Genomic DNA, 27,757 nt, shown 5'->3' with positions numbered 1-27,757 from the left:
CCACTTACAGGACGACTGGCATTTTGAGATTTGAGTGCAGAAGTGAAAATGAACCTGGATGAGGTGATTAAGGTAGATAACTTTCAAAGTTGTAGCGTGACAGGATTGTTAATTTTTAATGTACTCAAACAAAAATATTAATTCAGGTAAGTTCTTGCAACCACGACAGTGTGAAGTTTGTGGACAATTGATAAAACAGACAGGCAAGAACTGAGAAGACGCGCTCAATCTAAACCCTGATCAAAAAACAGATTAAGTCATACTGTTAATGCCAACATTATGAATATGTATTTGCACCATAAGTACACTTGTGTACCTATGAGTTTAAGGGGTTGTCCATGGAAGTAGATTACAAGCTTTTAATATATTCTTATTTATGAATAATTGAGTCGGCAACAGTCATGAAAAAGATTTCCCTTTAAGCGTAAATTCACATATAAACCTCACTTTAAACCCTGATCGAAAGAGAGATTACGCCTTATTGTTTATGCCAACAGTATGAATATGTATTTGCACCATAAGTACACTTTTGTGCTTATGGGTTTGAGGGTTGTCCATGGAAGTAGATTACAAGTTTTTAATATATTCTTATTTATAAATTATTGTGTCAGCAACATTCAAGAAAAAGCCTAAATTCATCTGTAAACCTCACTTATATGAATCATTTGATAAATCTAACTGTTTTGCTCTAACCTCTATGTATTATGATATTTTACACGTTTTATGTTGCTATAATGTTTGTGGTGTACAAAACAATACAAACATGGGAACCAGGGTTTCTAGCAGAGAAATATATGTATGTTATAAACTACAGTTCATGTTGTTTTATTTTTATGAGGGAAAAATGAGTCAGTCAGTGTTGCACTTAGTGCAGGAAGTCAGTCATTTAAGGGAAACTTGGCACCCCAGTACAATTTTTCATCTTAATATACAATATAATGTTTTTTTGTAAGATAGCGTTTTCACAGTCAAGAATGTCTCTGCTTGTTTGACAATAATTTCTCCTTCTTTCTGTTTTGTCTTTGATCGGTATGATTTATTACAAAACCAAATCAGTTTATCCACACTTAGTGCTGTTAGTTTGCTCGTTGTGTCTTACTTGTCTTAGCGTTTATGCTCCTTCCTAACTATCAAACAAACTAAAACATCTGTGCAAGACAGTAGAAACAAATCGTATGACTTTATATAAAGATATACAGTATGTGTGTATATGTCTCTACGTACAGTCTGTTTTAGGTTTGTCCCAAGTTTAGTGGAACATGTTAGTCCTGCCGGAAAATTACTGGCACATTACGTCACGTCAGTTACTTTTACCGTAAAAATGCTGTTTACCCATTTCCTAGCTGTTAAAAACGATGCCAGAAGTGACTCCACCAAATCTTTCGATAATGGAGTCATCTTATAACAACTGTGAGTTACACTTGTAGCTATACGAAGTCCTCATTTTTCTTTAAATCATTCAAATATGGGCTCATGTCTTTGCGCATCGCGGTAATTACGGTAGTAACCGGAAATGCCGTCAGACTCGCAGCTGATATAAGGACGTGGTTGTTCCGGTGAAAAGAGGATAGAGCTGCTTGAAGACAGGCGGTTTTACAATAGGATTTATTATGTTTTAATCAACAAATGTACATATTTTTTAGGACTAGGTGATATAACTTAATAATACAATGAGACATTTGTGTCTTTCTTCTTGAAACTCGGCACTGTGACGCCTTCTACTGCTGCCTAGCTCTCCATCGACTGAAGAAACAATGCAGGCCTAGCTAGCATCTAACGTTAGCTAGCGGAAGCTAATCGGATAACGCTGGTCCAGCAGACTGCAGTGGGATTTAAACCTTGGAGCAAGACGCTTTTCGACGCTGTAATAACATCCAAACCGGTATGTTACAACGGTTTCTGTATTTTATGTTGCTTTACTTGCGGGCTATGTCATTTAACGTAACTTTGTTTGGAGAGATAAGCCGCTTATTATGTAACGCCATATTTTCCACAAAGTTAACGCGTTAGCTTGTTAGCATTAGCGAGTTTACTAGTGTTACCTTGTTGATTCGATCTGAAAAGTCTGCCGATGTCAGCAGGGCAGAGATGTCTTTGGCCAACAAAATGACGGCCAAACGTATAACTTCATTTTCTGTCATTTAGCTATATGTCCATTTGAAAACAGTGGCGATTGACTTCACCCAGTGGTCCATCACAGCAGTCCCCCTGTCAGCACCTAGCTACGGTTATCTTTTACACAACACACTGGCATTTGTGTTGCGGCGCAGTGTCGAAATATGTTGACTTTTCTCCTTGCTGAAAATTGTAATGCAAGAGTTCTGATTTCTGATAAACGTCCACTTTAACGTTGCATGTAGATCCAAGCCTGCCATTGCATGGATACACACTTGTTTTAGGTTTGATTTTTCTGTGACTTGCATCATTAACTTTCAAGTTGAGCATCAGTTCTATGTAGTATTTCCACAGGACTTACCCATATTTCCTGCCCCACCTCGCCCAGACAAAGGAGAGGTGTCCACCCAGATACAAAAAATCAGCTGCCTTAGCAATAAAGAGAGAGAGAAAAAAGGAACGATATAATCCTTGTAAAATAAATAATACATTACACACTTTAGGCAATACTTTCTGTCCTGTCATGCATCCTATATGACATCCTTTCTTATGCAGCAACCTTTCCTGGCACTCAATCCTGAAAACGAGGCTCTCGAGGTATCCTCCAGTTTATATTGTATTTAACTGCACAAGTCACAAATCACATGCAACAATTGAAAAGTAAAAACAATAACTCGAGAGAAATTTGCTGGAAGATAGTATATTGCAGTCTCTCTCTTTAAATATAAAGTTTCAGACAGACTACAAACTTGTGAAGTTTACACTATACTGTGAGAGTGTTTGTAGCATTTCCAGGTGTAAATTGCTCAAGGTTTTTGTTGATATCACTGTCATTGGATTTCACACTTGGGCGTACGTCTATTATGGACACCTACCTAACCTATGGCTTTTTGCTGTACATTTTCACTGAAAAGAATAAATAAAAAATAATGATAATGTTACTTTTGAGACAAATATGACAATGAAGTGTAGTTTGACCAGCTGAATCCAGATATCGGTTGATATTTTTGCTTGGAAAAACAAACAGTTGATTCTAAATATTGTTGCTGATTGTCTGTCATTGTAATAATCAGTTAATCTGTTGATCATTCAGATTTAGTCCAGTTTGTTTCCAATTTTTTGAAAGTGCTTTACAGAGGTGTTCAACTAAGCAGTCTATAGTTTGAAGTGTTGTTGAAGTGTATAGCAGCTCTCAGTGTGAGAGATGTTTGTAACATAGTCTACCGTGTGGAAGGAGAGGTTGGTTGTGTGCACAGCACGTTAGGTGCAAGGCTATCAGGCAATCGCGAGAATGAAGACAAGGTAACGCGGCAAACCTACTCCATGTCACAGAAGTTTAATAAAGACGTTTCAACCCTGCATGTAGTCTGCCCTAACAGATAGGGTGGACTGTTGCATTAGGCCTCACCAAACAAGCAGAGCATGTGTAGCAGTGTAGCACATATGTAATACAGATGTACATATGGTTTTTCATAATTATGTCATTCAGGTTCTGTATTGCACTCCCATCTAATTCTCATCAATTTCTTTTCAGCTATGAGCTCTCAGCTGCAGGTCTTCTCTCCTCCTTCCATCTCCTCCAGTGCCTTTTGTCGTGTGAAGAAGCTGAAGGTGGAGAGCAATGTTTGGGATGTGTCTACCACTGAAGCGTACAGCTCCATAGCAGGCCAATCAGCATACACCTTTGCACCAGCCATGGCTGTGCCACCCTTTGCACCATCCCTGGTCTTCCCCCCTGCAGCACCTGGCTCCAGAGGTCAAGTGGTGGTGCGGGCAGCTGATAGCACTGGTAGTCTTCCCCGGGGATCCAGCCGGCGTGTAACGGAGCAGGCAACATCTTCCTCTTATGCTCATGCTGAGGCGTCTTCTGAAACGAGGGGGCACAGGCACGGGCAGAAGAGGAAGATTGAAGAAGCCAATGAAGGCAGTGGGAGTGGATGTGGCAGTGTCCAAATATTGGAGGAGCTCTCTGCTCCTGCAGCAACTTACTCCACCCGTACAGGTGGTGGAGGAGGGGGAACAGGCCAGTCTATACCCCACTCAGCTCCAACCACCAAAAGCAGCAGCTCCAATGGTGAAGGGGATTATCAGCTAGTGCAGCATGAGATCCTCTGCTCTGTGTCCTGCAGCTATGAAGTGCTGGAGTTTTTGGGAAGAGGCACATTTGGGCAAGTGGCAAAGTGCTGGAAGAGGGGCACCAATGAGATTGTGGCCATCAAGATCCTGAAAAACCATCCGTCATATGCTCGTCAGGGCCAAATCGAGGTAATCAAACATAATTTTGTTGATAAATCATTTTTGTATTCTGCTTTGATAAGAAACCTACGTGTACAGTGGTTACTGGTTTTATTTGATAACTGTGGCTTGAGAGAGGTTCTCATCTCACAGCAGTAATACTGCAACACTATTAAAGTGTGTATTTGGCTGTGATGGAATTTTTTTTGTTTTTTTTAATTATTTTTTTTTTATGTCGGCCTGGCCAATTTATCAGCCTAGCTCAAGAAATGTACCATTGAACAGTCAGTGCTGAACATTTGGCAAATCTGTTCAGTCTGAATGTTTTGGATGATATCTCGACATAACAGATTTAATCAGATGCTCTTTAACAGTTTGCACTTTGTTAATGTGAAATAGTTTCTTTTAAAAGTTATTTATGACTACAAAATGATCCGAACATAACAGTCAATTTAAGCCAAATATATTGTGGTTGACTGACTCAAGATTTATCTTTTACAGAAAAAAATGAAGACTAACTAACAGTGCTAACAGTCAAAATCAAGTGTTTAAAAGTTTTTAGCTGTTCTGAACAGCCACAGTTGAATGCAGAGTGACAAATTGGCTGTCACAGACAAGGAGACATTTTCAGACTCTCTCTCCTGGAAGGCATTCGTTATGTTTGTCATCATTCACTCAGTTATTCACATGAAAAGTGACAGAAATAGTTGTCAAGAATGAAAAAAGAATCTACTTGTAGCTCAATATCAAATCAAATGTAACAACACTGTGTTCCCCCCTGTCATTGGCTCCTTTTGTATTAGAAAAGGTCAGTTACACAATCAAACTAGGATCGTGGTATTGTGTTTACTTGACTTTCACCTTTTCTGCAAATGCCTGGCAGATTTACGAGGTTGTTGTTGGTTAGGGCCGTTTGAAGTGCAACTGATGTGAAGTCACTCCATGACAGCTGTAGTATCAATCATTATTATCAGCAGACAACAATGCCATAAACTAAAGCATTGTTGTGTACGTCATTTTATTGTCTTGTTATAAAATATCAGCGAAGCAGCAGTTACATAGTTATTTGGTTCTCTTTAATAGGTGGGCATCCTGAACCGGCTGAGTGCAGAGAACGCGGATGAGTACAACTTTGTGCGTTCATACGAATGCTTCCAACACAAGGGTCACACCTGCCTGGTGTTTGAGATGCTCGAGCAAAACCTGTACGACTTTCTCAAGCACAGCAAGTTCAGCCCACTCCCTCTACGGCACATCAGACCCATCCTACAGCAGGTTGGTAAAAGCTTGATTCATGAAACCGTTTGAAATCTTGAACCAGAATCATAGATCTGTTTTCATTTTAGTATTACTGCTGGATAAATGTTTGTGTGTTTCTGTCTTTAGGTGGCTACAGCGCTGATGAAACTGAAAAGCCTGGGTCTGATTCATGCAGACCTGAAGCCTGAGAACATCATGCTGGTCGACCCCCTCAGACAGCCCTACAGGGTGAAGGTCATTGACTTTGGCTCAGCGAGTCATGTGTCCAAAGCTGTCTGCTCAACCTACTTACAGTCTCGTTACTACAGGTTGGTGTGTTTTGTAAAATCCAAATTCATTAGGGCCCGAGCAGTGAAACTGCGAGGACCCTATTGTAATTGTAATGATTATTATTATTATTATTATTATTATTATTATTATTATTATTATTATTATTATTTTCCTTTGTCCGTAATGATCGCATTTTTCACTGCCTGAACATACCCCAAAAGTCACCAAACTTGGAATATAGATCAGACCTGGCGAAAAATTTTATAATCTGTTGTCGTTCAGAATTTTCACCACTAGGTGGCGCTATTATTAAGGAAAGTGCGTTTTGGCTAATAACTCCCACATACTTTGTCGCACATTCAAAAACCTTAAATCCACGCGTTCAGTGAATTATGCTGAATCTCCTGATATAGGCCACGCCCATTTCTGCCTAGCGTTTTTTTTCGCTAGCTCGCGAAATGTCGAAAACGTACTTTTTCGAACTCCTCCCAGGCAATTTCACCGATTTGCACGAAACTTTGCACGCAGCATCTGTGGCCCCTTCTGACAAAAAGTTATTAAAAGAATTTTGATAAGCCAAACAATACTCAAGTTATTAAATAACAACTTCCTGCAGATTTCGTTCCAAACAGGAAGTGTTGCATATCTCCACATTGGTTTGTCCAAATGATGTCAACCTCAGGATCCTACTTCCTAATGAGGCCCTAAGGCTCTTTGCTAAATTTTGGCCGATGACCACTAGGTGGCGCTCTTTTAATTGAAGTATTTTATATCTCGACATCGGTTGGTCGGATTAACACAAAACTTCGTACACTGATTGCCAATGGCCTCTTGAGGACAGCTGACAAAGGGGTTACCGATATGACACTAGGTGGCGCTCTGGTGGCAGTTTCATTTTAGATTTGCCACTGTGCCCACACCATAACACTTATGGATATGAAATTCATAGGGGTGGTATAGACCGGCCCCTGTAACTCACACACCAAAAATGACCAGCAGGTGGCGCTATTATCAAGAAAAAATGTTTTTTGCTAATTACTCCCACATAATATGGTGCACATTGTTAAACATTATATCTACGTGTTCCCTGAATACAGCCGAACAGTGTGATGTAGGCCACGCCCACGTTCGCACTGAATTTCCATTTGCAAATTCGCCAAATGTAGCAAACCTACTTTTTCTAACTGCTCCCAGGCAATTTTTCCAATTTGCACCAAACTTTGCACGCAGCATCTCTGGACCCTCCTGACAAAAAGTTATTAAAAGAAATGTGCTAGTCCACAGAACGCCCAAAATATAAAACAACAATTTCCTGCGCATTGTGGTCAAACAGACATTCTTGTGTATCTTGATGAAATACAGTCCGATGAACACAAAACTTTTGGCAATTGTGTTCCATGGCACGATGAGCATTTCTACAAAATTTCGTGCAAATCGACCAATAGGTGGCGCTTTTATTGCTAAATGACGAAATGACAGCTTCACTGCCTTCACTTTCATTTCCTCAATGGAAGTTGTTGCAAGTACAAGCCCCGACAGCAGCATGTCACGACAGCAGCATGTAACGACGGCAGCATGTAATGACGGCAGCATGTAACGACGGCAGCATGCCGCGACGGCAGCACGCCCCGACCCGCGTGGACTGCGAGGGCCCGTTCATCGCTGCTTGCAGCTTTAATTTTCCTTAAAATTTCATTAGAATGGACCTCAGTTCTGTTTTTTCTGTACTAGTCCTTTAATCTTCTCTTTGCTGTCCAGGGCTCCAGAAATCATTTTGGGTCTGCCGTTTTGTGAAGCCATTGACATGTGGTCTTTGGGCTGTGTGATTGCTGAGCTGTTTCTGGGTTGGCCTCTCTACCCTGGAGCCTCTGAGTATGACCAGGTCAGTATTAACATTAGTGTGTTATGCCTCATCTCTCCGAATGAAAAGTTGCTTAAATGCTTGGGAAAGGCTACACTATGAGAGAGAATAGGGGCTGTTAGCAGGTCATGGAAGTACTGTAGGTGCTCTGTAGAAACACTGAATGCTGCTAGTAATGCCAAAAGCCTGAGATAACAAAGTGCTTCAGAAGAACAAACACAACTACAAGCTGTGAGGGTCATTTTAGTCAAAGCCATGGCACTTGCCAGTTTGTCTCACTGTGATTCTTAACTTAAATGTTTTTTTTTGTTTTGTTTCCAGATCCGTTACATTTCTCAGACTCAAGGCTTGCCTGCAGAGTACTTACTGAGCGCTGGCACTAAGACCGTTCGCTTCTTCAATCGAGGCCCTGATTCTAGCTATCCACTCTGGAGGCTCAAGGTTAATATAACCTCATACTAATCCTACTGAGTTTCAGCCCATTAACTAGCCTGTAAATGATAATTGAAATATAGTTAAAATATAAAGAAGACTAAATGCTCCCTCTGATTTAATTATTTGATTTGAATTGTATCACCTAATGTCTATAAGAAATAGCTTTGGCACATAATGTGAAACAGAATTGGTTTCCATTTTTCAGACCCCATCAGAGCATGAAATGGAGATGGGCATCAAGTCCAAGGAGGCCAGGAAGTATATTTTCAACTGCCTGGATGACATGATGCAGGTAGATGGCAATTTCTTGCATAACATCTAATGTAGTGCATGTTTTTCCACGTTGCACACAGATTTTACTCTGTACACACACACACACACACACACAAAAACACACACACACAAAAACAAGATATCACGTTACCTGTACCTCGTAATGTATTTTTAACCTGTTTGGTTGTTATTTTGTCTATTCCAGGTCAACTTGTCTTCTCATTTGGAGGGGACGGACATGTTGGCTGAGAAAGCTGATAGACGAGAGTTTATAGACCTCTTGAAGAGGATGCTCCGTCTGGATGCCGACAAAAGAATCACACCAACAAAAACTCTGGGTCACCCCTTTGTCACAATGAGCCACCTCGTGGATTATCCCCACAGCTCTCAGTAAGTGTATCATATGAAGATGTTCTTTTAGGCACTGTTGCACGTATATGTATAGTAAAATATTTCATGCTAAAACTGTGAACTCTCTATAGTGTGAAGTCCTGCTTCCAGAACATGGAGATCTGCAAGCGCCGGAGCTCCTACGATAGTAGCAAATCCCTGTACTCCACCAATGCAGTCCCCAGTGCTGCAGCAGGCAACCTCACTGTTACCTTCAGTAGCCAACTCAACCAGCATAACCAGGTATGACCCCGGTCCTTACCATAAAATCTTGTCTACAAGTTCACAAGGGTCTGAAAGTGCCCAGATAATGCTTTTAGATGAGTAATCCAGAGCAACAAACTGTTGGAAATAACATGATTATTTTGTTGAATTTATTAAAGTGGTCAAAATGTAAACTATACTAAACTGATATGCACAATATATGACATGTGGAATGAGTCCTCATGAAAGTAGTATAAACAGAACTACCATGTGTCCATGGTGTCTACAGCTGTCTGTGTATGCATCAGTTTGGGAGTATAATCCAGGCTTTAATCAGTCATTCGTGTTCTACCAGGTGCCTTCTGCGGGGGGAGCGGTGCCTTTGCTGAACTACCAGCCAGCTCTGTACCAGCAGGCGACTATCAACATTCCCGGGCTGGCTCAACAGAGTGTCCCGATTCCAACACGTCCCGCTGGGCTGTGTAGCCAGACAGAACCCTTCCAGCAGACTCTCATTGTCTGCCCTCCCTCCACTATTCAAGGTAAAAGGTTGCATTCAGACTGAAAAAAGGCTAAACAACACAAGGTGGATGGCCTATTAAATGCTAAGAAACCTTACTGTGATTATAAGTAAGGATGTTCTCAGCCACTGCCACTTCTGCAATATCCCATTTTGTTATTTCTGGAACAAGAGATATTTTTTTAAAAATCTAATCATCAGCATATTATTGTTACTCATTGATCTGCTTGTTGGGATTTCTTTTTCCAGGGCTTCAGCCATCCAGTAAGAGTTCCAGTTTCCCTGTGAGAATGGAGAACTCTGTACCCATAGTACCTCAGAACCAGTCTGCGCAGTCGTTGCAGATCCAGCCAAGTATGCTCACACAGGTAAGCGTTTGTAAAGTCTGTAAATGTGTCGTCATATTATTAAAAAGGGAAAAGAAAATTCCCTCTATTTTCGCGTCAGGTGATCCTGTCTCCGGCACTTTCTTTGACGATTGACAAAGGTGGACAAAGAAACCATTCAGACTATGACCAAATCAGAGGGTGTTTCCATATGGACAGATGAACGTGCAACTCATACTTAACTATTATTTGGTAATTTTGCAGTGTTCTGTGTAATTATCTGGTTCATTGTAGTATAAGGGACTATGCTTCAGACTGGAGCGTTGGCGAACAGTGAGAAGCAGAGTGACCACTGTCTTATCTGAATGAGTCCAAAGTGGGTCGAACATACATTGAGAAGACCTGCATCACATACACATCTCTTGTAGAAAAGGGGTGTTCGGTTAGGTCAGGTTAATTTGTGGAATTTGTGAATTTTTAGATTTGTAGCATTAGGTAGGCCAATTTACAGCATTATACACTTGCATATAGATATACAGCTCGTAATAATATATATATATATTAGCTCAGAGATTTACCTTAGTGAATACTGATATGACTTCAATTTAGCGCTTCACACAGATTTCCATGGCACAGAGTAAACAAGCGCATGTTTCTGTCATTCAGAAACCTAAATGTCAATGACTGATATCATGTTGTTGGCACCGAGCTGAGAGCAGTGGTTTCCAGGATTGCTTATTCGTGGGTGCACTGAGTGCATCCTAGAAGTCTCCCTATTGGGGTCCTTCTTTCAAGCCCCCCTCTCTGTTTGCTCCCAGCAGAGCAAGCCAGCGTTTAGTGGGGACCAGGTTGAGATATTTTCTTTAATAAAGAGGTTTGCCTTCAGTGGAGATGCTGCTGTATTTAAATCAGTTTATACCATTGACCTGTGAAATAACAGTCCATGCTGTTTTTATCGTTTGTGTCTGTGTTGATTGCGTCTCGACTTGGATTTCCTCCCAGGACTGATTTGGACTGCCATTCAGCGCCAGGCCTCCTTCATTCCCACTCTCCTATCTGGGATGGAGGCCAGATGTTTAATGCAGGGGACTCATCTGGCTCAAAAAAACTAGTTAATTGCTGTTTGCCAAAATTAGGAATAATTGCTGCACACAGCAGAGGTCAGGTTCCCAGATGGCCACTGGTACGTGTGTGTGTGCGTGCGTGTGTGTGTGTGCGCGCGCGTGCGTGTGTGTGTGTCTCCTGTGCAGCTGGTTTTATCCGCTCTGTCCCCTTTTTTTGTCTGAATCAGATACAGCCTTGAAGTGCCCTAACCCTTCCCTCCCCTATCCTCCCTCCCTCCTCCAGGGTTCCTGCACACCCCTGATGGTGGCCACCCTGCACCCACCCTCAGCAGGCATAGCCCCCCAGTATTCCCTGCCCCTCGGGCTGGGCGCCGGGGTGGGTCGGCCCACCCTCCTGGAGCACACAGCCACAGTGCTGGTAAAGCAATGATGACATCCCTGAAGACAGACATGCACATGCACACTCCCTCTACCACTAACAGTGCCATTTCTCTCCTGCCCCACTCTTCCTCTTCCTTTCATTGGTTTGCAACTTTCCCTCTCCCTCTGTGCCACACATTGTATGGGGCCAGTCTTTATTTTATGCATCTCCTGCATTATGCCTTTTTACATCCAGAGTTGTCATGGTTGTCAGAATCATGGTTGGTGGGCGCTTACTTTTCGGTCTGGTATCATCATTATTGTTTTGTATTTTTTTTCTTAAATTCCTTTAAAACCAAATTGACAAAATTTGCAATCTTTTTCCAAAGGACACCCCCTCCCCACAGCATTCACACACTCTCTCATTCCCTCCCCACACAGTCTCTCCCCCATAGGTGTGCTGAAGGCATGGAGCGCATGTGTTGCTGCGTTGGCCTGCGCTTTGCTTGAAGCTTCTCTTGTCCTGTCCTTCCTTGGTTTCAGCAAAGGAGATTGCAGCTACAAAGCCCACTAAAACCCCAGCTCAACAACCCGACTCTCTGACACACATTTTTTTGTTTCAGCCCCAGAACATGTGGCATGCTTTTCCCCAAGACAGCTTATCAACAGACTGTTTGGCATCAGCGAACTAAACTAATTTTCTTCCCTCGGTGTTTCTTCTTTAACAGACTCCATGGTTCTGTGTATACTTGTCTTTATACCTGATCTGACCATTTACAGTGCTTCATTGTTTGTGCTTTGCATGATTTCATCTTGTGCATTTGTTGCAGGGCAATGCTATAATAAGGGAATGGCTTGGGAAAGATTTGCTCGCTTATCTGGCTTTGTGCTTTTTGCCTGTAGAAGAGATGGCCAGTTGGTTATCTGTGTTTCTCAGCATGGCTCAGTTTGTCTGGCCCATTCCAGCACTGAAATAATTTGTGTTGATTCAGTAAAATATTATCCTTGGTATACCGTGTACTGAAGTGTGAGTGTCTTGTTTTTCTTTCTCAGCAGGCCTGGCCCACTGGCACCCAACAGATCCTCATACCATCATCATGGCAGCAGGTCCCAGGTGTAGCCATCCACAGCTCTGCACACCAGTCAAATGTGGCTGAATCACCCCTGGAAACGCACGATGCTTCCACAGCACAGGGACACAGCTGGAGGTGGGTCACCTAATGGCAAAAAACAAAAATGTAGTACGATCGTCACAGATGCAGCGGTGATGAGTTAAACAAAATGGCTTTCTTGTGTGTCATGTTCTCATTTTACCTGTTGCGTCCACCACTAACTTGTCTGATCTTTGACCCTAACAGGAGCACAACCCAAGCCAGGACGCAGCAGGAGAGGAAGAAGGTGAAAGCCCGACGTGGAGAGAACAGGAACAGGTTTGTAGAGTCCTGCAGTTTTTATCTCTGATTTTATGAATTGATTTTTGCGCTGTCATCAGGGTTTGAGCTGTCACGCCAAATGACAGATGGCTAAAAAGAACTGATATCAAACTAAAAGCACAACCAGCAACTGCTTATCACTTAATTTGTGATGAGCAGTGGTAGATTGTAGAGTTATATTTTTCAAGAGGATAATTCTAGTTCCAAATATCTATTTGTGTTGCAAATAATAATTCATTTTCAACAAGTTTAAGTTTACAAAGCGAATCCATAATTAACGAACATAATCTGAAAATGTATCCCAACCACCCCCATCCCCACTAACTTCTTATACAAGCTGTAGTACCATAAATTTACAGGTCCTCGATCGTAGTAGTAGTAGTAGTAGTAGTAGTAGTAGTAGTAGTAGTAGTAGTAGTAGTAGTAGTAGTAGTAGTAGTAGTAGTAGTAGTAGTAGTAGTGAGCTGAAAGGGTTCAATATAAAAAGAAGGAAGAGTGACACCTGTGAAAAAGAAGGGGGGTTATACACTGACTGAAATCAGCAGACACCTGTCTAGTAGCTTTAGAAAGAATTTTCCAAGCGACTTTGTACTACGGTTTTGTGTGTTATCACAGCTGAAATCACATTTGCTTTGGAGCTCAAATCTCAAAATTTGCTTTTGTTTCTCTGTCCAGGGGTATATCCACTGCATCGTTGCTCAGCAGCAGTGGCGTGACCCCACCTAGCGCCAGCGTCACATTGTCCCAGCCAATCATCATCTCAGACACACCCAGCCCAGCGGTCAGCATCATCACTATTCATAGTGACACAGACACAGAGGACGAGCGCAAGTTCCATCCGGCCAGGTGAGGATAAGATACTCCTCTGAACTTCCGTTTTTCTAGGATTGATAATGCTCCAGCTACTTTGAACATGTAATATATGCAACATAGCCACTTCAATATTGGTAGATCAAAAACTATCTGACACTACCTCAGCTAGCTGTGACATTTTTTCTGTTAGAGTACAGATCAGAAACGGACATTGTTTATTCATTTAGATTAGATTACTCTGATATACCAGCCTCATTTATTCATGAAATAATCCTGTTTCTCTGTTTGTACAGTGTTGGTCTGAGCCAGCGCACGAACGTCATCAGCTGTGTGACAGTGCACGACTCGGACTCCTCTACAGCCAGTCCTCTGACTCCTCTGCCTCGGTTACTGAACCCAGCTAGCACCGTGTCATCACGCCAGGCAAAGTCTCTGGCAGTGGTGGCACCTTCAGTCAAAACCCAGGGCTCTGAGAAAGGGGCAACTTCACGCGCACGCTTAGAGACTGGTGAGCGTGACTGATAAACCCGCCAACTGTGTGTAATATGTAATTAAATTTTATTTTAGGTGTGTAAGCAGTAATGCGTATTAATAATTACCACCTTAAATTGACAGTGAACTACATGAAGCCGAAGAGATCATCTAACCGACAGCCCTGCAGTTCAGGGGACAGCATGGAGCGTCATGGACTGGTGCCAAGTCAGTCACATCCCTTAAACCTCAGCCAGGTGAGGATTCTTTTAACGTGTGGTGGTCTAGATGACGCTTTAATTAACTTTTATGTGCCTCTTCCAGTGAACTGTTTTCATTGTACTGACATTTTAATGACAGTGATTTCGTTTACTTGCCAGACACTGCAGATAGAAAATATTATATAACCACTTGATGGGAAAGGCAGTTGAGTAACTGGTGACGAATACTGCTGTCAAACTGAGTCAGTAATTGATCGATTGGAATGTTTGTCAGCATACAAACATAAAGTCATATGACACTGACTATAAACAATGACTTTTTATTGACGCTTCAACACGCAAACACTTTCACTGAGGATTCTTTAACTCTGGTTATCAAGGAGTTTCTGAGTGTCAGATATATTTACTGTTGATTGAGTCCAAAGTGCTCTCTGCTGGACAAACAATGTAATGGCAGTTGAGTTTGTGAATGACCTAAAGCAAACTTTTAGTGTTTATGTACTATGGATCTTTTGCACAGATTTTAATAATCATCTAAACAAAACAAACTGGGCGGCATACTGTACAAGTGATTTTCTCATTGTTGTGTGTATACTAATGATGTTTAATTTCAGGTTCAGCCTGTGGTTTCTTCATCTCAGGAGCGTTCCCATAGTGACTCATCTTTGCGCCGCCAGCAGACGTTCCCTCCAGCCGTCTCAGCCTCTCACTACAGCTTCTCCGAGGTGTCCGCCCTGGCCTCTGCCTCGGCGCCCGGCCCCAGCCTGTACACATACCCAGCCTCCACCGCCCTCTCCACAGCGTCTCAGGCCATGGAGCAGCTGCTGGGCCGCGGTCACGGCAGCCACGGGCACTCCCCCTCCGCCTATGCAGCAACGTACACCTCATCCTCCTCCTCCAGGAGGGACTCGGCCAGTCGTAAGGATTCTGTCAGTAGTCTGCTGCACGGCCTCCCCGCAGCCTACCAGCATCAGTTTGCCACTGGTTCTCCCTACGTTAGTGTGACGCCCCGGGCCGAGGCTTACAGTGCCTACCAGCTAAGCCCCAGGCGCCTCACTCAGTACCCCTACCTATAGGGAGCTGCACACACTTGGAACAAAGGATCTACTTCCCCACATGCTATCACAAAGGGACATTTAAACTGTGTTTCCAGTAGAATAACTGTTGGTCTCTTATTTGTTTGCTGCTAAGGCAGCACTTCACCTCCAACTCATTCACATGCTCTTTTGGACTGTTTTTAGTGTTTTTGAAATGTCCTTTGGTATTGTTTGATATTGTATCATTTTATCTTCCCTTAAAACTATTGTTTATAGCCCTTATTTTATCCCCATTTAATCCAGATGTATAATTAAGGCAATGTGGTAAATGTATTTTACTCCTGTTTATCTTGAGGTTTTGTGTGGAGAGAGATTATCCTCCTGTCACAAACTGCGATGACACTTTAGGCGAGCTATTCGGCGCCTGACTCACAAGGCTGGTGAAGGGCTAGCCGACAAAGAGAGTTACGAGTTGTTAGCTTTTCACGAGCCTTGTTATGAAAGTTTTCACACTAATCCAATGAGGCCCTGTGTTTTAGCTAAAATGATAATGACTGTACCTTAATCATGTCTCTTTATTCACAAATATGTCATTTTAATATGTTTAAATTATGTTTTTGTCAGCGAGAGGTAGGAAGAGGAAGGTCCATGAAGATGTCGAATAAGAGGACAGTGTGGTGGAAACTGTGATGGATAAATGTTTAATTTAAGTGCACATGTGATAGTCTGTTAATGTAGTGACAGTGTTTAGGCAGAATTAATCTCATTCCTTATGCAATAGAAACTTTCTTTTTTTCCCCAAACTGCATCAACTGAGTGCTGAATGTATTTATGAAGTACAGACAAGTGGGATCACCATCCTGAGGAATGACGTGAAAAGCTTTTGTTTGAAATTGTTTTAAAAAAAATGTAACCTTCTTTCCTCCTTTCTCTCCTTATTAAATATAGAAAGAAAAAAAATTCTGTATCTGTGAATCCTGACTGTGTAGGACCTGCTCATCATGAAAACAGAGTTATGGCCAGTTTTTACTGTTTTTATATTTTTTAACGAAGCAGAATTTTTGTCCTGTTTTCACTTGCTCACTAGGAAGTTGTACCAAACCACCCACACTGCTGTACGATGACTGATGAAATTAAGAATGCAGTCTGTTATGAAATAGGCCGTCTGGTCAGTTACTTAGTCTGATGAGAAGCTACTTTAGCCAGTCAGTCAAGGTGGTGCTGTTGACTAAACGTGCATCTTTTTTCTCCCCACAAAAATGTGCAAATGTGGCCATTTTGGCTTCAATCATGTCTAAATATAATATGTATTTGTTTTTCACATATGGATTACTATGGTTATTGTCTGAATTCAGAGAGCTGTCTCCTGCCACCGTCTTTACTTTAAGGAGGTACATCTCGGGATAGTTTCTGTGAGTCATGAGAGCTTTTTTAGTAAATCCTTCCCTGTTGTGTTTGCATCGATTTTGTGTTGTAATGTCTGAATATTTAACTGTATTTCATCTTAACATAGTATAGTTAAAGAGGCTATTTGGTAGAACTAATTCAGGGAAAAAAAAGGTGTCATCCCAAATAATCCACTGTCACTGTTTTCAATAAAATAACCACAAATTCACAACGGATTGTTTTCATTATTCCTCACCACCTGGTCCAACATTTAGTGATTTTTACTTCCCCCCATATTCTACATTGAAACTGCTGATAAAGACTGATTTAGTAGTGTTGTACGATCTTTGAACCGTCCGTACAGTAGCTGGCATGAGAACACACGATAAAACCTGAGATAAGGGCCTTTCCAGATAACATTAACAGAATACAATTTTATTGTGTACGCTAACAAAAAACTTTGAAACACTCGCAACAAAAACAAATTGCCGAAAACACCGCTTGGGAGGGTTTGTCTTTATAATGTTTATATCTTTTAATTGCTTCATATTAAGGAAGTCATTCAATGCTGGTAAATGTTGAAAAGTTTTTCAACAGATTTTTCATAGATAAGACACACTGTCTTATCTATGAAAATGACGTAAAAAGCAGTTATTGGATATATGTACATGTAAAACAACATTTAAGTGGTTATTACAGCAAACCAGATTTAACTTTAAACTTTAAATGTATTTAAGTCACAAATGATCTAAAAGTGACACTGATCCAGATTAATTCAGCCGGGCATTGCTGCTTTATTGGCATAGTTTATACATAATTATAATTACAGTATACAGCAGGAGTATTTAACTACTTTTTAGAAGGGCAGGGGAAGAAGTCTGTGGGTTTGAAAAAAAAAATATTTAAGGAAACTTTAAACAGATCATTGCATGAAACTAAAATATATTTTGTAAGATTTTCTAAAATTCATACATTGCTCTGCGTTTTATTTTATTCATCACATTTACAGTAAAAAAAATGTAAATGTAATTGCTATATTATGTTTTTTTTTTTTAAAAAAAGGTAGTATAATCAAAAATATTGTATATTCAAGTTTCTTTTAATCTGTTTTGTTGAGGCAGCACTTATCAGTTGTGTGACGAAGTTAAGCCACACTACTTCTCAAAAAAAGTAGAACTTGACAAAGCAACTTCAAACAGCATGAGGGAGCCTGCATTTGGCTTGGAGGCCTTTTAGTTTGTTATTCATGTTCAACTTTTGTAAAACAAATACCATGACTGTACACGCGTACATTCATGATTTCCACCTGACCCCGCCACACTGAAGAGGGGAGGAAAAAAACATTTCAATACCAATGACTTTGAGCCACCAGGACAAAACACTGGACGCTGGACAAGAGACACTTTTGAACAACTTTTTTATTAAAACGTTGCCCGTCTTTGGTCATTGGGGTGTACAGTAACACTTCACAGATCATGTTTCTTAGCTGATTTAACATTGAAATATGCACAAATGCCTGAGTGCGAAGAACAATCTGCTATGCTGCTGTTACGCCTTTATTTATGTTAAATAAATAAAGCTGAGAGAAGGGTGTTTCAGAGTTCACAAGAACCCTTGAATGTCAACGACTCCACACGTTTTCACACATGCACCAAAACACAGATTGATGCACATAAATAAAATCAAAATAATTTACAATATTTACATAATACACAAACACTGCATCCCCTTATACCACAGAAATATGTGCTTTAAATAAAAAAAGACAGCTTCATTCTTAAATTGTAGATATTTCGCAGTTACTCCTATTGTGGTAAAAATCAAAACAGTATTTAATTCACAGCTCAAATCACGTATTAACTTCCAGTAGGTGCAGTTCTGATGTGACACAAAAACAGCTTGAAAAATTCACACGAAGCTGTTCAGGCCGTCTCTCCTTGAGAGACACAAACTATGAACCGCTGCACCTCAGACCTGCTGCCACACTCCTCAGGTCCGTTGAGGGAGAACACGGTGGAAAAAGGCCTCCTGTAAACCGTCAGCAGCGCATCTCGTGTCCCTGCAGCAGCACACAGCTGAACAGCTTTTGGAGCGTGGACATGAAGCCGGGAGATCTCGAACAAGGCCTACAGAGGGTCAGAGAGGGAGAAGCGCCTTTAGTCTTGCATCAAACTGAAATCACACGGCTGTAAGTTGCTGACAGAAATATAATCGCAGTAAAAAAAAACAGAGGTTTTATGCTCACATTGCTGACGTTATGAGTTGTTTCTTTGGGTCTTTCAAATCCTCCACTGATCCGTCCCTCCTCTGCTGCAGCTCCTCCTCTGTAATCTGGTCCCAGATGTCCGTGTTGACCCACAGGGCCCCGGGCAGGGTCAGGCTGGCCCGGGTGCAGGTAATCCAGCGACACAGAGGGCAGGAGACACTGCAGATGACGCCTTCGATTTTGCACATTTTCTCCAGGCAGGGAGCGCAGAAGGTGTGGTTGCAGTGGAGGACCCGTGGGATCCGCTCGCTGCGTGAGTACTCGTAGCAGCAGACCACACACTCGAGCGCTTCGTTTATCATCATGGTGACTGAGTGATGCAGACTGGAGTGTATCCTTTCACTGGACAACCTGTGGCAAAGATGTCAAAAACAAACACAAAAAATCAGTAAAGAACACTCAATATAAGAAAATGATATGAAATAATCCAAGAGCTCCGTGATCTGAATCCAGCAGCCTTTTGAGACGAGTACTTACTTTGAGAGTTGAAAGATTGCTCTGCTTACTGCTGAAGGTATCGCTGGATCGAGCGCGCTCTCTCGCTCTGACACATTGTGTGGCTCGTGTGGCGACTGCGCGCTTTAAGACTTCACCGCAGACATGACGGATCTTGTCACGTGTGGCTTCCGACACTTCCAAAGAAGTGCTGCCTTCAGGTAAACAATGTTCTGTGGAATTCCACTGGGACAATCAGGTGGGCGAACACTACCATGCAGGACTTCCATAACCGGTTTCACTGTCTGTAAAATGACTATAGCTTATGTAAAGCATTTTCAATTGAATAGAAATGGCGGTTTTATTCGGAAAAAGATAAAACTCATTAAATATGTATGGACATTTTAAGGTGTGATTTGTCACAGAGCAAATGAAAAGGTTTTCTAAAATGTCCTGCCAAGCAGGGTAATTTATTTGCATTTACTATGAAAACATACAATGTCACACAAGATTAACTGAAGCATGGAAATGTGGGCATTTGCTGTATAATCACACAAACCCACTCCCATCACCAGCAGTTTGTCTTTTTTAAAGATGGTGCCAAGAAAAGAGCGATAGAAAGGCGAATCTTCTGCGTTCAGACCATTTTTCTGTTGAAACATGAGATACACAGTAGAACCATCTTTACTAAATGCAATGCACAACAGTAAAATTATCAGCAATTATGTGAGCCTGGGCCACGGTCTGTCTGTGTGTTTGCCTGCCCTGCTTAGCAAACACCAGACGCTTCTTATGAACCATGATGAGACAAGCCGAGGCCGTTTCTATAAATAAAGAGAACGAAACACAAAGAAAAAAAAAAATTATCAAAAAGAAAATATACAGAAACAAAATGTCGGTTGTCTTCATGTGTCTCCTTACTTGGGCCTACATAGAGTGGTGCTATATTGGTCAGCTAAGCCAATTTGATAAAGGTACAGGTCTCTATTTACTTCTGTGCAGACACTGGGTTCACTGCGTGGCTCATGGGTTGACAGGAGAGAACATCTGGACTTTTAGGATTTTTCCTCTAGATATAAACACACTCTCTATACTCTGTTGTAGAAAGACTACTTTCTTCACCTTTTGCCCAGCCTGGGATGCATCAGGTGAAGAAAATAAACCCTACTGATGAGATAGAGAGGTGCTGACGAATCAATGAGGTTTTACTTGTATCACATTTTTTTCGTACTGTTTTTTTAAGCATGTTTTACTTTGTTTTTCTTTCTTTACAAGTGTGACATTTGTCGCTGGTGGCTAAAGTCCTCACTAGCCTTTCACAGATCACGAACTGGGTCATTTAAGCCTTCCTGCTACCCTCCCCCGTTGCACAACTTGAACCACAAAGCAAAGATCCATTTATGCAAAAAAATCCGCAGACATATTCTTGGCACATGTAACACCTCAGATGTATCCCTAGGAGAACTGAACCTGTGATGTAGTGACAATGAAGGCAGAAAAACCGGTTCTTGAACTGCAGCTGAATGTTAATGAAACCTGATGCCTTGATGCTATGAAAAAAGAAGAGTGCCAATAACTAAGTTGACCTTCTTCAAATGCACAACATTACTTAGGAGAGCAGCACACCTGATCTGTGTAGCACTCCTTTTCTCTTTAACGTTAAAAACATTTGCATTAAGTCACACCCTGAGGAGTCTCTTTGATCTGATGATGGAAACACTGCAGAGAGGAATACTTTTGTAAAAGTGATGAGCAGGCAGACACAACAAGCCTTTATCAGTAATGTTCATGATGGTGCTCATTAAAGCATATCTGTGTTGCTGTGACCAGCCTCTGGCATGGTGCAGCAAAATGTCACCTGCATGTCCTACGTTCTATCTCTTCCACAACCCATGAGCCAAGCTTGATCCTACTGCTGACATTAACCACTGAAGCACAGAGTGGATCACAACCGTTTTAATGAGCCCCTCCAATCCCCCGGCCCTACTGCCACTCCCGCCCCACTCCCCCACCTCCTCTTCCCCCTCCTCTCAATCCTTCCTGGGTGGGTCGGCTTTGAGTTTCCATCTTCCAAAGTCCATGGTGGTGGTGGTTGTGGTGGTGGTGGTTGTGGAGGGGTTTAACCCAGGACTGAACATCCCTCCCCCACGTAGTGTGTTTGTAGAATGTGGAGTCCACTAGCTGGCTCGCCTGCAGGGGGGAGCATTGCCCGGCGACACCGGCTCCTCTTACTCCTGGGCTATGCTCCTCAGCACGTATTTGACCGTGTAGGCAAACGCCGCGAAGCCTACGATCACGAACAGGTTGGCTAGCGCCCCGCCTAGAAGTCCATGGTTGCGGTTGGCCTGCTGGAGGCCGGGGGCGGGGTTGGCGGCTCCGAGTGGGACGGGACCTCCGTTGAGGGCTGGGAGGCCGTAGTGGGCATGCTGAGGGTCACCGTCGGGCACCACGTCGGGTAAGGGGAGGGGCTGGGTGCGGGCGCTTAACTCCTCCTGGGCCTTCTGTTTCTGCTTCATCTCCTGATGGACGGGAGGAGAGAAATGAGAGAACGGTCAAAAAAGCAGAAAAGAGGAAAAAATAAAAGAACTTAGAGATCTGCTCATACGTACATCGACTACATCAGGAAACAGCTCACAAAACACTTTATCCTTGAGGTTGAAGGCCAGGCTTTGGGCTGACAGCTGTCTTTTCTGGAAAATAAAAAAAAATGTGCATCAAACATCTGCGACACCACAGGTCGTTTGTCACCTTGTTCTGCATTCATGGTCATTTGTTTGGACTCACTGTGTAGTCGGAGGTCTCGATGCTGCCGAGGGTGGGGCCTTTCTCCACCATGAAGCTGAGCAGACCTGTGAGGATGGTGGAGACGGACCACGCAGGGTTCCACGTGTCTGGATGGAAGTCTGTGATGGACAAACATAACCTGTGGGGGAAACACGCACAGTTACAATAAAGGAGCTTAGTGGTTCTGAAGCTCTTATAATCCTGAATTATCATTCACTTCAAAAATAAGACACTCCATTCTCACCTTGTATTACACTTAAATCTCCCATTTGGTGTTATCATATAGATACTGGGTGGCTTAAAGGGAAATTCCCGTGGAAATATGAGTTTTCCATGATAATATCCTCCTACACAAAACACATTATAAAAAATTAGATTATGACCTTGCATGGTAGGAATGTAAAAAGACAGACTGGAAGAAGAAAATGTTACTCAGCCACAGGCAATTGAGATCAGCATGAATCAACTCGTCAAGATTAATAAACTGTCAGCAGGTTTTACCTTCATACGGAGTTTTCTCAGGACCTCTCACTACGTAGTGCCTAGAGGAGACAGAAAGAATTCTGTGAGTGACAGAAAGAAACATGACAAAGACTTAAATTTCCATCCCCGTGGTGAGTATTAATGTGTTATCAATGACATACAATCAAACACCGCTGAGTGTGTTATTTTAGATGCATGTCATACAAGTACAACTTTCAAAGGCCCTTGATATGTTTTCAGATCACAAGAAGTATATCTGCATGGAAAGAGATTACAGATACTTTCTGCTCTAGCCTCTTAAAGAAACAGAGGTTAGCACACACATCACAGGTTGGAGATGTGCAAGGCTTTTGGAAAACAGCACAATGACACCCGCACGCCACAAAATCCAATAGCTATACTTCAAATGCTTTTTCAGTTGGGATTTTTTTTTTTAAGTTTGGACCTCGGACCTCAATTTCAGCTGTTGTGTGTACTATAAGACCACCAACTGCTTATTTTTTCCCCACTAAATTGGAATTGTACCAAACATCCAAGAAACTCTCACAATAATTTGCATGTATCCCTGTAAATAGTTAGTGCAGAAAGTTTTACATTAATCTAAATAATAATAAATATTTATTTTTACCCAAATGATGGATCTTTAATTATTACAATTGTATCTCTCCACTAGTTTTCACTATCTTGCAAACAAATTTTGATTGGGTGTTGTATTAATACAGTTCTATCACATATGGAAGTTATTTGGTTCTGCTTTGGTTCTGGAGCTGAAACACTCACTTTTAAAAAGATATTATGACTGTATTTTTTCCCAAGAAAGATTTTAATCTTTTATGGTAGAGGTAATATTCATTTAGTATACATATTAAAAAAAAGTAATATGTTATTATTCTCCATTACTCAAAATACCTAATTTTTTGTAATATGTAATATTACATTCAATGGTTTTATTTAATAGGTAGACATCTGACGTCAAGGCTTCTCTGTCTTTGTTTGATATATTTTGAGACTGTCTTTCAACAGGTTCAGCAACTTTGCAAGTTACAGCTTGTAATGGCTTGAACTATTGCATACTAGATGATGTCATCTTGTTAACTGTGTCTAAATCTTGACAAAGTATTAATCAGAGTTGTTTATCGGGAAACACACATTATTTCACAATTTCAAACTTTTCCCCCATAATATTTTTTTATTGTCAACAGCTCTGTCACGAGAAAACGTGAGAAAAAATGAAATAAAACAAATGATCTAAATATATTAACATTTAATGTAATATACAGTATATAAAGAAAAACAATTCTAACTGTGTACACAGGCAATGAATAAAACAATAATGATTTGCCTTCTTATTTCTCAAGTCTGGTAAGGCCATTACACTAACTCCAAAACATCCATTCACAGTACAAGGAGTGAAAATACCTGAAAATGACTGAACACTGCTGAAATATGGATTAAGAATTAGATGCTTGAGATGTAATATTAATTTAAATATCACAACAGAAACTAGGTCACATTTTCAGCCCTGAAAAACAAATGCCATGACTTAGGAGTTATGTCATGTTGATCGGAAACACTGGCATTTTAAACTGCTGAAGTTATAAATCATGACCGTGATGTGTGATGATGCGTATAATAATAGCTGTTTCACAGGAATAAAAACAGAAAACCTGGAAGAGATCCAAACAATGAATGATGGCAGCAACACCTGAGATCTTTTACAGGTAAACATGTATAAAAGTTTTCCCTGGAAGAGGAAATATTGAAATAAGGCTGCCACTTAACTGATTATATGTTTGACCTTGTCTTACCTATATTACATCATCAGGATTTTACAAGCCACAATTTTTTTTAAACAGATTTTTATATAGTATCTAGATGATATTTTTTCCCAACAAACTCCAGAAGTATCTGGTCATGCAGTTTTGGTTTTATTCATCCAGGTTTTTAAGAAATCCATCTGTGAGATTTGTGCCTCCACCTCAAAATGTCAACACCAATGTGTGCCTTTCCTGTCCCATTCCACAGAACACCCAATCACAGCTTATCTTTGAAGTGCTAGCAAAGAAATACTCCAGATACACAATTGGGAGTGTGTTCTGTCAACACTAGACATGTCACTGTTTTTTTTTGTATGTCACTGTTCAGTGCTGTTGGCTCACAGCTCACAGTCTCACACAGACACACATCGAAATGAGCACTGAAATGCCAGATATTGCCTTGGTTATGCTTTCCAGCTGTGGGCCTTGCCAGGATGGAGACCTTACCATTCTAGGATGTTGGAGGGGAGAGGTTCTGCACAGATGTAAGGCACAGGGTCTTTCTTTATCCTGAGGTAATCCTGCTTAAGTCGCTGTGTGGCTGTGGTTGGAGCTCTCTTATTCCCGTTGTTGTTCATCTGAGGATTTAGAAGAGATGCAAAAGGGACAAACTGAAATTTATCTGGATATGATTTCAGCTTACTGATACACAATGGGACCAATATTACGATATATTTACTTGCAGTACCGGGTCAAAGTGGGCCCTAACTTTAATGTTGACATTTGTCTTTTTTTTTTGGTTCCGTATTTGACTGATGGCATAGTATTCATGATGCTGCAAGTGTCTTAAACAGGCTCAGACTTTATGAACACTGCCTAATGTAAGTTGTCAATAAAATTAAGGGAAACTTCAAAAGTCACAGAATAACAACAGCACACAGTATGACTGATTACTGATTTTTGAAAAATGATACTTTGGTTTTAGAGATAATTTCTTCTACAGTTTCACAGATATCATGATGTGTAAACAGCCCTTGTTGTGTAAAACCTATCTTGATAGTAACGAGGATTACCTAGATTGTCTTGATAATCCACTTAAAATGTAATTCTGAAGACTGGTCCCTTTTGTAGCGAGATTTCCTTTTTATTTTTATGCTAGATTGCAACAAATGACTGATTAATGATGAATTACCTTTTAACTGATCAATGAATTGTTTAGTCTGTAAATGGCCAATAAACAGTTGCAAGCTGTTGCTGACCGAAAGTCAAACGTCACAAAAGCAGTCAATTAACAATGACACAAAACAAAGACAAGCAGCAAAATCTCACAAAATCAGTAATTCAGACAATTGTTTGAGCTAGTTGTAGAATCAGGTGACAGTTACTTTAAATAGATTACCGATAGCTAATTCAAACTACAGCGATGTTTCACGTACACTAGTCAAGCCAAGACAAGGCAAGTTTCTTTCTAGAGCACATTTAAAAACAACAAATGTTGACCAAAGTGCTTTACAAGGAGATTACATAAAACACAGGAACATTATAGGAGCTTGTCTACTGTTTTGCTTGGAACTTTAGACCAATAATCTGCAAAGTTGTCAATTAAATACAACTAGTAAGAAGCCCCAAATTAATTTGTATTTGTGGCCATTTAATGATGTCTTGTCTACTTTATTCCATTTTGGTTAAATTTTTATCTCACACTTTATTATATTCTTTGTAAAAGCCCATTTAAATATGCCAATTCAAAATTTCCTCATATTGCTTTATGGTGTTGTCTGAAATTCTTCATATGTCTCATGTAAGTCACTTTGACTTGCCTTGCTGTTGAATGGTGCTGTACAAATACACTTGTCCTGCATAGTCAAGTAAAAAAGTACATTATTTTAATTTAAAACATGGTGGAGTTCAAGTTTTGACACTTAAAATGAAATACGTGGACTACTTATAATTTGGGACTGTAATTTGTTACATACAATATGTGATTTAAATGTATTTTTAACCTCTGCCCATTGAAATCAATGAAACTTCAATATCAGCTAGCTGCACCACTGCCTGCTGACATACTGTCATGTGGCTCACAGCTGACAATAAAATGCCAATGAGCTGTGCGTGAACTGTAGCAGCTAACGTTAATGTTGCAATGATGTCAGTGTCACTTCCTTATAAATAACAGGCTAATTGGCGTTAATGCAACTTCTGGTAGCGGAGGCTAATCCGCTACTTTGTACGCTACGTTACTGTTAAATCTGTAGCTAACTGAACTCATCGATAAGTTAGCTCGATATCCGACAGTTACTCAACTTCCGCCTGTAAACAAACAGTGCCGACCAACTTCAAACGGCACATTTACATTAAATGTGACCGGAGACTTTTACATTAATTAAATCGTATCAATACAGTCCTCCCACACAGGCTAACTTCCACGGCGATGTAGATAACGCTAGCAGGTACAGTTGATGAGAAGTCCTGTCGGTGTGTACTGTGTTAGCCACCAGCTGCTAACGTAAGCTAACGTAGGCCACAGCAATGTTTAGCTACCTAGCGTTAGCACGGACAGTTCTGTTGTTAACGAGGGCTGACAGCCACATCTCCCGCTTTTACTAACTGGAGAGAGTATAGTACAGACATACCTCTCCAGAGACCCCAGTGGAAATAGGTATTCGTGGCTGGACACGAAATACGGCTGTTGTTTCTGTTGCCAAACCCCAAACCGATAAGACGATGACACCGACGTAGCTTTAGCTATCGCCAGCAGGAGGAAAACAGACGCTTCCGGTTTTCTTCTTCGTTTGTTTTTTTAGCGGTTGGAAAATGACTTAGAAAATGCATAACTGACACCAGCCTGACTGGCATATCACACCTGCTTATAATCTTTGAAAAACAGTCCAACAATGTTTAATAAATACTGGCAACTTAGAATTAAATTATTTATAATGATAATATACTTACTTTTATAGTCTATTAATCACCAAGGCACATTACAAAGTCGTCTGTGTCTGTTCTGACGACCATTTCTGTAACTTCTCAGCAACCAGATTAGACGTCTTCCTGCTGATGCTTTGTGCTGTTGCGTAAAGTTTCTTGTTGCCATTAGTCAAAGTTTGAAAGAGAACATATATTGAATAATACACAGAACACACACTAAGGCCTTTATGTTAGGTTTATTTCATTTTATCTATTTTATTTCTGCCACCAGTTGCATTACAGTTTTAAAAAAACATTTCATAAGAGATTGACAAAGTAAAATGATACAAAACATTATAGAGGCACTTTACTGATAAACATCAAGTTAAGTTAACTCATCATAGAGAGTACAATTAAGTTTTTGGAAACATTTGCATGTTTTCTGTAGCTC

The 27,757-nt window shown here is 40.9% G+C and overlaps 2 protein-coding genes across 5 annotated transcripts; one reads left to right on the top strand and one right to left on the bottom strand.

The window, feature by feature from the left end:
- The first annotated feature begins 1,581 nt into the window (after nucleotides 1–1,581).
- Nucleotides 1,582–16,906, top strand: hipk1b (homeodomain interacting protein kinase 1b). Of its 4 annotated transcripts, none has more exons than XM_073467992.1 (18): nucleotides 1,582–1,882; nucleotides 3,650–4,380; nucleotides 5,434–5,625; nucleotides 5,737–5,918; nucleotides 7,639–7,762; nucleotides 8,063–8,182; nucleotides 8,382–8,468; nucleotides 8,655–8,839; nucleotides 8,932–9,082; nucleotides 9,399–9,585; nucleotides 9,813–9,931; nucleotides 11,237–11,371; nucleotides 12,370–12,521; nucleotides 12,672–12,743; nucleotides 13,422–13,592; nucleotides 13,853–14,067; nucleotides 14,175–14,287; nucleotides 14,866–16,906. In XM_073467992.1, exons 2-18 carry the CDS (start codon nucleotides 3,652–3,654, stop codon nucleotides 15,325–15,327), a joined length of 3,396 nt encoding a protein of 1,131 aa, XP_073324093.1. In that variant the 5' UTR covers nucleotides 1,582–1,882; nucleotides 3,650–3,651; the 3' UTR covers nucleotides 15,328–16,906. The 4 variants fall into 4 exon arrangements, with proteins under 4 accessions (XP_073324093.1, XP_073324091.1, XP_073324095.1 ...); XM_073467990.1 differs by having other exon boundaries at nucleotides 12,367–12,521; XM_073467994.1 differs by lacking the exon at nucleotides 11,237–11,371.
- A 1,168-nt stretch (nucleotides 16,907–18,074) lies between these two features.
- Nucleotides 18,075–27,163, bottom strand: ube2j2 (ubiquitin-conjugating enzyme E2, J2 (UBC6 homolog, yeast)). The gene is made up of 9 exons (XM_073468614.1): nucleotides 27,033–27,163; nucleotides 24,907–25,037; nucleotides 22,661–22,701; nucleotides 22,404–22,506; nucleotides 22,160–22,298; nucleotides 21,985–22,065; nucleotides 19,418–21,894; nucleotides 18,920–19,291; nucleotides 18,075–18,800 (listed from the first exon to the last, which is right to left on the bottom strand). The coding sequence occupies exons 2-7, from the start codon at nucleotides 25,035–25,037 to the stop codon at nucleotides 21,604–21,606; spliced, it is 786 nt and encodes a 261-aa protein (XP_073324715.1). The 5' UTR covers nucleotides 27,033–27,163; the 3' UTR covers nucleotides 18,075–18,800; nucleotides 18,920–19,291; nucleotides 19,418–21,603.
- Nucleotides 27,164–27,757: the final 594 nt, after the last annotated feature.

Source organism: Pagrus major, chromosome 6 (genome assembly GCF_040436345.1).
Source record: "Pagrus major chromosome 6, Pma_NU_1.0".
In the NCBI taxonomy this organism is placed as follows: Eukaryota; Metazoa; Chordata; class Actinopteri; order Spariformes; family Sparidae; genus Pagrus; species Pagrus major.
This window is presented reverse-complemented; position numbering and strand designations above follow the sequence as displayed.